This window comes from Nerophis lumbriciformis, linkage group LG15 (assembly GCF_033978685.3).
Source record: "Nerophis lumbriciformis linkage group LG15, RoL_Nlum_v2.1, whole genome shotgun sequence".
Classification (NCBI taxonomy): domain Eukaryota; kingdom Metazoa; phylum Chordata; class Actinopteri; order Syngnathiformes; family Syngnathidae; genus Nerophis; species Nerophis lumbriciformis.
The window spans coordinates 16828029-16840835 of record NC_084562.2 but is presented as its reverse complement, the minus strand read 5'-3'; the positions used below and the strand labels follow the sequence as shown (position 1 = coordinate 16840835).

General features: G+C 39.9%; 1 protein-coding gene across 1 annotated transcript in view; it reads left to right on the top strand.

Annotated features, from left to right (window-relative positions):
- nav2a (neuron navigator 2a) overlaps window positions 1–12807 on the top strand; it is a 260418-nt gene that overhangs the window by 203562 nt on the left and 44049 nt on the right. The window contains exons 17-20 of the mRNA XM_061974799.1: window positions 2886–2951; window positions 3321–3365; window positions 9215–9375; window positions 9611–9793. Coding sequence (XP_061830783.1) covers window positions 2886–2951; window positions 3321–3365; window positions 9215–9375; window positions 9611–9793 — 455 coding nt within the window. The remainder of the gene's footprint in view (window positions 1–2885; window positions 2952–3320; window positions 3366–9214; window positions 9376–9610; window positions 9794–12807) is intronic.

The following is a 12807-nucleotide window of genomic DNA, read 5'->3' as shown; positions in this document are numbered from 1 at the left end:
CACACCAAACAAGAATGTCAAACACATTTCGGGAGAACATCCGCACCGTAACACAACATAAACACAACAGAACAAATACCCAGAACCCCTTGCAGCACTAACTCTTCTGGGACGCTACAATATACGCCCCCCCGCTTCTCAAGTAATGCTTCAAACCCCGCTTCGAGAAGCTGTGCACCGCAAAATGTGCTCATTGTACTCATTAATCCTGATTTCCTCATTTTAATTTGGAAAATAATCAGCACAAATTGTTGCATTAACTTTTGTTTTGTAGGTTAAAGTGCTGTATGTATTGTGCTCCTGAGTTAAAGGGGAACGGCACATTTTGGGGGGAATTTTGCCTGTCGTTCACAATCATGACAACGGATTTATTTTTGTTTAAATGCATTGAAAACGTAAATAAAAGTCCGCTGACAGCGGAGCCAATGGGAGGTCCTCTATTCCGCTAATAAAACCCAATAAATAACCATCAAAAAAGCGCCAACAATACTCAATTTACATTTCGTGACCTGAATATTAACCAACTATTAGTGATATTTTTATTATAAGCGTTAACGTAGACTACTATAGCGGCACCGTGATCACGAGCTCGCGTGCCAATGTTGACATGATCGACTGATCAGCTGCTTCCTCGTTTCCTTTCTCGACAAACTTTATACTAGATCATAAATCATGCCTCTCACCTGGATAGAAGAAGGCTGAGGACTTATTCTGACGAGTTGGTACACTTTGGCAGCCAATTTAAACCCGGGAATGGCGAGAAAAACACCCCCCTTTTTTTTTGCGAGTCATTCTTCATCTAAATGGAAATATATACAACCCTAGCAGTTGGCATTCTAATGACAGCAGACATTGTAAAGTAAGTTATGTTTTATTATGTTTGTTGGCTCTCATAAAATCTGCATTTGGTAATAATAAATGTTGAAAAAAAATCCAACGTCACGATGCGTTTTCTAAATGAATGCGTCTCATATGCTTAAAATTAGCAAAATATGTGACTATTAAATGTTTTGCATGAATATACAATTATGTATATACTGTAAACCTTAATGGAGGTTGTTAAGAGCTTTATAGGCAGAATAGAGCAGCTCCCTTGGGCTCCTTTGTAAGCGGACTTTTAATCGCATTTATTAGGGCCCGAGCAGACAAAATGCCTGCAAAGGCCCTATTGAAACTCCAATGTTTATGATTTACTATTTAAAATGCATAACAAAAATACATCCGTCTTCATGTCTTTCAGAATGATTGTGATAGGCAAAAAAAAAAAAAAAAAGTGCAGTTCCCCTTAATGTTGCTGATCAATTAAAAAATGTTTTTCTATTTATTGAATTTTTTAAGTGTGTGTCAAGTCAGTAAAAAAACATTTATAGTTTAAATAACAATATATGTGGGGTTTTTTGTGTCAGGCAAATTAATGCACTTTAAATATTTTCTGTGACAGGCTAAAAAACAATGTTGATAAAGTTATTCTTTGTTGTAAATTGATCTATTTATCTTTTTTTGTTGTTGCTGCTTTTTTTAATGTTAATAAGGACACAATGTTGTGCAGACGTGTACTTATAACTATATTATAGACAAATTATACGATTTGTAGTCGCGGCGGGGAGTGTTAATGCGCAAAATGTTTTCTTCATCCTGGGGGCTAGCGTAAAAAAAAAATTGAGAAGAACCGATGCACCGGTCTTTGGCCATTTTGGTTGCCATGTCCCATTTTTTAGGAAATTTGGGCCGATTCCATTTTTTGCCAAGTTTTTTTTGTGTATTTTTCTAATTCAGGACATGTTTATTCTGTTTGTTTGGTTGTGTCATGGGCCATTAAAAAAAAACGAGCTGCATGCTGCACGTTGAACCACCCTGGTTTAAAAGTTACATTATTCAATTCCCAAGAAATATTGTACCTTTTCTCATCACTAAAAATTATAAAAATATATATTGTCATTATTAAACATATATAAAGATAGATGTCTTAAGAAGTATATAAAATCAATCATTGCAAAATAATTAATTACATTTCATTTATACTTCACAATCATAGTGTACACATGAATTTTAAGCAAACAGTGCCTAAAATATGCAGTGATCATAAAATAAGCGATTTCCGTGGAAAAAAACACACCAAAAAAATATATTAATTTATGATTCAAACAATGCACAATCATTCTACCGCTGTTTTGGTAAATGCAACATTTTCGACGCAAAATCTATTTACGCTATGTTAATGTACTTGTGAAGTGTCTGGTGAATGCATGACACTTGTGGTTGATAGTACTGTAGTTTATATGATACACAATCGCAAACCTCATATTTACAGTAATGCCTGTGCACCTGAAAGCCCCTATTCGCTGTCTCAACTCAACTCCACCAGTGTTTCCCAACCTTTATTGCGCCAAGACTCCCATTTTATTCTCCCAGCACACCACCAAGCGCGCAATGACTCATTCTGCTGAGTGAATGGCAACAGTTGGCTAAGCAGGTTAATTATGAACCTGGTGCCTTCTTTTAAAACTTAGTGTGAATTTAACTGTTTTTGCCGCAACACAGATAGAGGAACAAAGATACATTATTTGTAGTCAATAAAGGACCGGTTAAGTGAAATTGGATGATTTCCCTGCGGAGCAACTGACGATCTAAAATGGCATATTGATTGGTTGGGAATCACTGGTTAACACAAGTTGTGGAGGGAGGTAACGTATCAGGTATGGCATGTCAGTGAGAAATGGATAACATCTGGAGGTGAAGCTTCGAGGCTATGCCATCAATCAGCCAGGAATCTTACATTTGACGTTTTGCTGGAAGGGATTCGCTTTCCAACTTATTTATCTTAAACTTTCTTTTCTCTGTGTCTGTTTTCTCTGTGTCTGCGTCCCCCTCCCCATCCCCCTCAGCCCCATCTCTTCCCCCTCCGCTAGCCCTAAATTCAGCCGAAACACTCTACCTCGGAAGCAGGACAGGTAAATGGACCTGGGTGCAATGTTAGGCTTCTGGTGAGGCACCGCCACACAGAGCAACTGCAGAACCGCAGAGAAGAATCCGTGAGAGCGCTTGTAGCGTAGGACGTTTGTAGCTCTGTGTGCTAGTTTGTGGTGTTGTTTTTTTTTGAAGATCTCCTGTTTTTGTGCCGAGCTTGTTTGTGTGGATGGTGCCACCCTTCAGTGCTTTTTCTCTAGTCTTTGCTTTTTCTGTGCTGCCACCTTGTGGCAGAAGCACAGCATGCTCTTTCTTAGTTAGGCATTCCAGTACCCAGTAAAATACATTGGAGGTTGGAGAAGCTGCTGCATGTTCCATTTATTTTCCCTATCTGAAGTTTTTGTCTCCCACAGTGGGCCTCTTTGTGGTAGAAACACTCTGCCTAAGAAGGGACTCAGGTACTGACTTCCCCCGCTCACTTTTGCACCCCCGGTTCACCAAATTGTCTCCCGTCCCATTTTTCTACGTCTAATTTCACTGCTCAGGGCTTGTATTTTTATTTTAACGCTGATAATGTTTATGTTTGGCACTTGGCACCTGCACTGACGTGTTGTGCTTCTACAAAGAGGCATGCCACCTTGTCATACAAAGCACTCACTATCATATTTAACTAGCTTAGATTGGGAGATTGGGACTCCTGCTTTTCCTACACAGTTTGTTGCTCACGGCTGAGAGTCCCGTCTGTGTTCATTCATACTAGGGGTGGAACGGTTCACTAAATCTACAGTTCAGATCTTATTACAGTTTTGTGACACAGTTTGGTGTACAGCATACTTGCCAACCCTCCCGAATTTTCCGGGAGACTCCCGAAATTCAGCGCCTCTCCCGAAAACCTCCCGGGACAAATGTTCTCCCGAAAATCTCCCGAAATTCAGGCGGAGCTGGAGGCCACGCCCCCTGAGTGACGTGTTTTCCTCTACCGTAAAGCAGTTTCTCTGCCGTAAACAGCAATGTTGTGACACTCTTAAACAGGACAATACTGCCATCTAGTGCATTTCACACAGCAATGCATCATCAGAGAGGGTGTTCAGCATGGTTCGAAAAATAGTGACAGAGAATAGAACAAGGATGGACAATTCAACCCTTAACTCAACAATGAGTAGATGAGTGTTATGTGTGTGTATATGTGTAAGTAAATGAACACTGAAATTCAAGTATTTCTCTTATTTTTATATATATAATAAAATAAATATATATTTATAACTAGAATTCACTGAAAGTCAATTATTTCATATATATATATATATATATATATATATATATATATATATATTTATATATATATATATATATATATATATATATATATATATATAAGAAATAATTGACTTTATATAAATATACATAAAATAATTGACTTGGTGAATTCTAGCTGTAAATATACTCCTCCCCTCTTAACCACGCCCCCAACCACGCCCCGCCCCCCGCCCTAACACCCCAACCCCCCACCCCACGCCCCACCTCCCGAAATCGGAGGTCTCAAGGTTGGCAAGTATGGTGTACAGTGTTGTTCTTCTTTTTTAAACCCCAGAAATCTCAATAGCTATCAATTATTTTAGTAATCGAGTAGTCTGTCGGTTATTTTGTTTGATTAAACCTTTAATCAAATAAAACAATGCGTCTTTGGGGAAAATAGTTGAAATAAACAAAGATTTTTCAATCAATCAAAGTTTATTTATACAGCCTTGAATCGCAAGTGCCTCCAAGGGCTTCACAAACCACAATGGTTTGATCAAAACCTTCATCCGGGCAAGAGAAAACTCAAAACCCAAAATTGGGAAAAAGCAGAAACCTTGGGAAGGAACGTCCTCCTGGGTGACTGGCTGCAATGGATGCCACGTGGGTTACAATTATTGAATTGTTCATGATAATGCGATAATCCAGTCCATTGGAAGGTTAGCCGAGGCAATGCAGAGACGTCACTGACCGATGCAATCGAAGGACGGTCTACCCCAGGTCACGACTTATTCATGGTAATGTGGTGTGATTCTTTTAATGACCTTTATTATTACTCCTTATAAATCAATCAATCAATAAATCAATGTTTATTTATATAGCCCTAAATCACAAATGTCTCAAAGGGCTGCACAAGCCACAACGACATCCTCGGTACAGAGCCCACATAAGGGCAAGGAAAAACTCACCCCAGTGGAACGTCGATGTGAATGACTATGAGAAACCTTGGAGAGGACCGCATATGTGGGTAACCCCCTCCCCTTCTAGGGGAGGCCGAATGCAATGGATGTCGAGTGGGTCTAACATAATATTGTGAGAGTACAGTCCATAGTGGATCCAACATAATAGTAAGAGTCCAGTCCATAGTGGGGCCAGCAGGAAACCATCCCGAGCGGAGACGGGTCAGCAGCGCAGAGATGTTCCCAACCGATACACAGGCGAGCGGTCCACCCCGGGTCCTGACTCTGGACAGCCAGCACTGCACATAACATATGGAAACATCTCTATATATTACTCATTTTGGAGAGAGAGTGTGATCAGTGTGCCTGCAGGAGCAAAGGTCACCGCCTCTGTCCATGGTGCTGAAGACAGAGCACCATCAGACGGGGGCGTGGCATGTGCTGATGGCGAGACACAGCTGGCAGGTGATTAGATTTCACAGGTGGTACTTGTTAATCATCTGTTGTCTTTAACAGTAAGCGGCCGGGAGCAGAGGGGGAGAGAGGTACGGACGTGGCTGAAAAGTCACGTCCCGGGAGAATGAAACAGTTGATAAAACATATGAGAATTAAAACTTTGTTAAAACCTGCAAGCTTGGATCCTGTGAAGTGTCTGTCAGTGGGACCGCTAGGAAGCGACTTCCACACTCATATTAAAACAAAACAAGTTGTGTGGCCTAAAACCAGGTAATATATAACAAATAAGGAACCAAACTAAACAGGAAGGCTCCCTGATAAATGATAACGTGAGTGACAATGTATTTCAAGGTATTAATTGGAGGAGTGGTGTTTAACACAGTGTACAAAGCGTACATCTGAGCGTGAGCATTAACGTACAAACTGTAGTTGCTAACGTATCATTTATTAGTTGCGGATCTTACAAAAATGTAATTTAAAATACAACTTAGAGCTCGGTCTCTTGAATTAATTGTAAACAAAAAACAAAAAAACTGAACAATCTTTATAACAACTAGCGTTTTCTTTGTTTGAATCAAAAAAATAATTCCCCAGTAATTAAATGCAAAAATCCTTACATTTATTGCCACAATACACCACTGGACAATTTTGACCAGTATCTGTGTTGGCCCTGCGATTAGGTGGAGACTTGTCGAGGGTGTACCCCGCCTTTCGCCCGATTGTAGCTGAGATAGGCTCCAGCGCCCCCCGTGACCCCGAAGGGAATAAGCGGTAGAAAATGGATGGATTTTGAAAGCATAATAATTAAGTAATTCCAGGTACCGTATTTTTCAGACTATAAGTCGCAGTGTTTTTCATAGTTTGGCCTGGGGTGCGACTTGTACTCAGGAGCGACTTATGTGTGAAATTATTAACACATTACCGTAAAATATCAAATAATATTATTTAGCTCATTCACGTAAGAGACTAGACGTATAAGATTTCATGGGATTTAGCGATTAGGAGTGACAGATTGTTTGGTAAACGTATAGCATGTTCTATATGTTATAGTTATTTGAATGACTCTTACCATAATATGTTACGTTAACATACCAGGCACCTTCTCAGTTGGTTATTTATGCCTCATATAACGTACACTTATTCAGCCTGTTGTTCACTATTCTTTATTTATTTTAAATTGCCTTTCAAATGTCTATTCTTGGTGTTGGGTTTTATCAAATAAATTCCCCCAAAAAATGCGCCTTATACTCCAGTGCGACTTATATATGGTTTTTTTCCTTCTTTATTGTGCATTTTCGGCAGGTGCGACTTATACTCCGGTGCGACTTATACTCCGAAAAATACGGTTCTTTTTTTATTTTTATTTTTTTGCCACTGTACTTTATTGCAATAGTTTCACAAAATTATACAATAAAGAAAATACTAGTTAAATAAATAATGGGAGTACAAAAATAAAAAAAATACTTTTCTGAAACCTTTATATTGTCCGAATGTTGCGAACAGCACTGTTATTGTGAAGGATGAAATGCTGCTGTTCTTAAGGGTGCTTGACGGGCGGTTATGTTTTTGAGTGGAGACGACTCAAATCTGTATAGAAAAAAAAAAGGAACCTCTCAAGTTACAGCTACTGTGTTCTGTCTGTACATCGAACTTGCTTCGGTGTTGTGGTCCACAACAACACAAGCAGAGGAGATGTGCGGGTGTATGGGTTGTCCTGTCTTTCAAGTGGCCATATCGACGTTATTGAGTTCAGAAAGGGGCAGGTGAGTGTTTTGGGGACGATGAGACAACGTTTCTTCTTCTCACGATCACAGCTTTTCAGTCACATTTATGTCAATTTCCGTGATATTCCAGTTTCCACTGTCGATTCCGCTTTTTTTTGGCCAATTCTGTGATTCCGTTGTCCTTCACTCGCATGATCAGAACTACACGCTCCAAACTGATTAGCTACTGTTGCACGCGGCCGGTCTTCCTCTCAGGGAATAAAACACACTGATCGATCCCAAGTTCTTTTGGATGACATATATGTTGAGTAAAAAGGACCCCAGAGACAGAATGGTACAATACTAAGATTTAATGAAGCTTTAGGAGACCAGCCCTTACAATGCGACAACAGCATCAACAAGAAGAGGTCTAAATCCAAACAAAAAGAGTCAGCTTATGTAGAGCGAAAACAGGCCCGCTCGCCCAGAAAGGAGCACAGCTGCGTCTTCAAAACAGACAAGGAACTTGCCAAAAGAGCTCTGTGAGCTGACCAACAGGAGCTTTTTAGACAAAACAAAGAGTTTACTAGCGGACATAAGATAAAAGCAAGAAGATCACAAGAAGACACACTACATAGGAAAATACTAGCAGCTTTAAACATGACTATGGATTAAAAAAGAACACTTAAAAATATCTCATTCTCACACTGGGGTGGCGTGGTGCTGTTGGGAGAGTGGCCGTGCCAGCAACCTGAGGGTTCCTGGTTTGATCCCCAAGACACTTCACCCTTGCTCCTGATGGGTTTTGGTTAGGGCCTTGCATGGCAGCTCCTGCCATCAGTGTGTGTGGAAATAGTGTCAAAGCGCTTTGAGTACCTTGAAGGTAGAAAAGCACTATAAAAGTATAACCCATTTACCATTTACACTACTCATAATCTAAGCAACACGCTCCAAACCATGTCAGGTCAACCGAACGATTCAGATTATTTTCATATACCGTTCCATCCCTAATTCATACTGCTATACTACTTTATTCCAGCATCTATTTCATCTGATGTACTGTACTAACATACTTGCCAACCCTCCCGGATTTTCCGGGAGACTCCCGAAATTCAGCGCCTCTCCTGAAAAACTCCCGGGACAAATTTTCTCCCGAAAATCTCCTGAAATTCAGGCGGAGCTGGAGGCCATGCCCCCTCCAGCTCCATGCGGACCTGAGTCCGCTTTCCCACAATATAAAGAACGTCTACAGTAAAGCAGTCCGTCTGCCGTAAACAGCAATGTTGTGACACTCTTAAACAGGACAATACTGCCATCTAGTGCATTTGATGAAAGCACTTTTGTGCGTGCCACACAGCAATGCATAATCAGAGAGGGTGTTCAGCATGGTTAGAAAAATGGTGGCAGAGAATAGAACAAGGATGGACAATTCAACCCTTAACTCAACAATGAGTAGATGAGTGTTATGTGTGTGTATATGTGTAAATAAATGAACACTGAAATTCAAGTATTTCTTTTATTTATATATATATATATATATATATATATATATATATATATATATATATATATATATATATATATATATATATATATATATATATCCATCCATCCAACCATTTTCTACCGCTTATTCCCTTCGGGGTCGCGGGGATATATATATATATATATATATATATATATATACAGTATATGAAATACTTGACTTGGTGAATTCTAGCTGTAAATATACTCCTCCCCTCTTAACCACGCCCCCAACCACGCCCCCGCCCCAACCACGCCCCCCGCACCCACCCCCCGAAATTGGAGGTCTCAAGGTTGGCAAGTATGTGTACTAATTAAGAGGAAAAAATGTGCCCTGGTTATGGCAATCATACACGAGTAAAATCACAGAACACGCATTACATTCCTGTGCAAATACCCACAGCCTGATCAACCTTTGACTTCTTACAGGTATGGGCCACCCCCCCAGCTGCGGAGCCATGAGGAGGCCCGTGATTGGCTACGCTCCCACTCCACCAGCGGGCTGCAGGAGTCAGCCAGTAATTCCCCTTTCTCCCCTGGATCCAGCCTCACCTCCCCCTCCGGGACACGCTTCAACTTTGGACAGCTCGGTACAGTCCACACACACCACGATTTCAATTTCAAAAATGTCAATGCAGAACCGGGAGTTGTCTACGGTTACTCATTAATCTCATAACAGGGAAGAAAAGCACTTTGAAGTCTTTGAATGCCTTTCCATATTTGAGTCCAATTCCTCACAGGCTTTTGCTTTGATACACATCTTATGTTAGGTTTCTCGTGGTTTATTAGTATAATCTTTTGTCTCATGCGATCTCATCCTTCCAGCATCCAGCCCGACCTCCACAGCTCAGATCAATCTGACGGGTCTGCGTAACAACAGCCTGACCAACCAGGATGTCACCTTTGACCCTTGCACCGACAACCGCCTGAGAAACTCCTGCATGTCCCTGGATGAAAAGACTCGCACCATGAGCAGATCAGGCTCTTTCCGGGATGGCTTTGAGGAAGGTACGAGCACTCCAAATAATCAACTTCTGAATATTGAGTGACTCCTTCGTCCCATCCGTTGGTGCCGTCTGTAATGTTTCAACAGGATCTGGTTAGGATTTCTTTATGCAGATAATTATCTGTACTCCTACTGGTATAATTGGTATAATTCTATGGAATTCTTAAATAACACTTTTAAGTTTGTATTAATCATGATTTTATTACTCACTTGCACAGTCAGAATGTCATCAACTCCCGATGGTTAGTCCTACCCTTTTATATTAAAAACCGTGATGGATAATGGCACTTTGTTGAACTCGTTAAACCTTTTCTGCTAGAGAAGCAAGCTAGCGTGCTAATGGCTGGCTAGCTAGCTTAAATGCTAACATGAATACAAAAGACATTAAAGTCTTTCCGTTCATTAAGAACAGCCGTGACTGGGATGGCGGAAGCTGGGATCAAACCTGGAACCCTCAAGTTGCTGGCACGGCTCGTTTACCAATGTCACTTAAACTTCTTAAAAAACACTCCAAATATATTTGTCTTCTTTCGTTTTATTTGTAAAGCTTTAAAAATTCAAAAATAATACGGCCAGTACAAAATTTTATGTTTCTTCTTCCAAGAAAGTACCATATTTTCCGGACGCTAGTGCACACCGGCATATAAGCTGCAACCACCAAATAAAAAATATACATGTTTCCATTTATTAGCCGGACCGTACCATAGGCTGCAGATACATACTTTGCAAAATTAGTTGTTTACACAGAATGATTTTGTAAATGTTCATTTATATACCTTAATTGTTTCCAAACTGTGCCTATAACGCGGCAGTAAAACGGTGGATCAAGCAAAACAGAAGTCATCGACATGGACCCACTAGCTGCAGAAGCTAGCTCTCCAATCAGCTAAACAGACTCAACAACGCCACGTTGACATGTTGGTGAATTTACTGAGGAATTTGTGAAACTGAAACAATACAAAAATGCCACTGTATGGTATTAATACTAACACAGACACTTGTTAAACGCCTTAGCATATTAGCTCATGCTAATGACGCTAGCTTTATTATAATATGCTAGCATGTACAAATATGCATAAAAACACATGAGACAATTTAGGAAGTATGAACAGTTTTACTTATCTTGTAAAATTTACAAATGATGCTTGGAGTTATGAATGAAGAATCCATACAAGTAAAAACGCTACGGTCAGCTAGAAGACGTAACGGCACTTCTACTTCCGATTGAAAGCTCTAAAAAAAAAAGGGGACTGCAGCACCTGCAGTGAGCGAACTTGTCCAAAAGATGGTGCCAAAGCATGAACAATTAAACACCTATTTAGTGTCTTTGCTTGTTTTTTTGAAAAATATTTGCATTGTGGCTGCCAACGAAGTAAAATCCATAAATTAGCTGCACTCTTTATAAGCCGGAGGGTTCAAAGCGCAGGAAAAAAAACAACGGCTTGTAGTCCGAAATGTATAGATACTCTGTATCTATTTAATTAATTTAATTATTTTTAAATAACATCTGGTTCCCAGATATCAGAATGTGTATACGTCCTTTTTCAGCACATTCAACAATGCCGTGATAATAATAACCATGATAATTTTTTGCTGCAGTATTTTTTGTTTTCCCATGCCAAACCACTTATGAATACACACGTGTTAATGGAACACCAGGAAGAATTACAAGTTACAACTCCAAGATAAAGCCTATTATGCCCTGCGAAATCCATAATCAGCTTTGGTCAGCTCAGTTTTTTGTTTTTTATGAGCTCGCTTATTGTAGTATCAGCTGGGAGCCAAACACCAGGCTGACCCGCCAATCTTTACTGAGGTGAGGCCACACTTTTCCCCGAGGACTTTTAAAAGTAACAAGTAAGTAACAAACAAATGCACTGCTTTTTCAGCTGTGTGTGTGTTCCTCTCAAACATCTTGCAAACTTTATGAGCTAATAAAAAAAGTCTTATGATCTCTTCCACATAGATAGGTGCCTGATAAACATCAGTGGTAATATGCAAGCATTAAAACTATTGTTGTAAACACGTAAGATTTCGCAAATTGAGGTCATAGATGCTAAAATAGCCAGTGAGTAGATGTTTTTGAACATGTACATTAGATTAGTCTGGTTACTTGTAATGCAGCGTCTTCAAATGTCTTCAAGGGAATATTGGTGTGATTATAAATGATCCGCAAATAGAAGCTTGTTATTCATGCTGCGGCGACAGAGTTTCCAGCACTTTTCTTTCAAAAAGATAATTACAGGGATCCCTGTGAGAGGCGTGAGAGACACGAGGAGATCCCTTTATCTTGAACTTTCTCTCTCGGTGCATGCATGTGCGTGTGTATTTGTGTGTGCGTGTTTACAAAGATGTGAGGTGTATCGATATGAATGTCGCCGGTATAGAATTACCGGACTGTTTGTATGATTGACAGGACAAAAGTCACCTCATCTCCCTAACACCGCCCTGTTCGTGTTCAAGGGCGCAACACGCTATTAACTAAATCCCGCTCTCACACATAAATGCACAGATCCCCTCCCAGACCGATGACCCCTCTCTTTTCAATGCAGTTTCCTGAAAATATTTAGGGAGAGCATGTCCCAAATTCCAAGCTGCTGTTTTGAGGCATGTTAAAAAAATGAATGCACTTTGTGACTTCAATAAGAATATTGGCATTTTTTTTCCATAACTTCAGTTGATTTATTTTGGAAAACCTTGTTACATTGTTTAATGCATCCAGCGAGGCATCACAACAAAATTAGGCATAATAATGTGTTAATTCCACGACTGTATATATCGGTATCGGTTGATATCAGAATCGGTAATTAAGAGCGTATACGTCAGCAGCCAAGAGGAGCTTTTGTAAACTGTAACCTGTTTTCCATTTTTATACTAATTGATAGAGCTGTCCGATAAGATCGGACTGCCGATATTATCGGCCGATAAATGCTTTAAATTGTAATATCAAAAATTATCGGTATCGGTTTCAAATAGTAAAATGTATTACTTTTTAAAACGCCGCTGTACGGAGTGG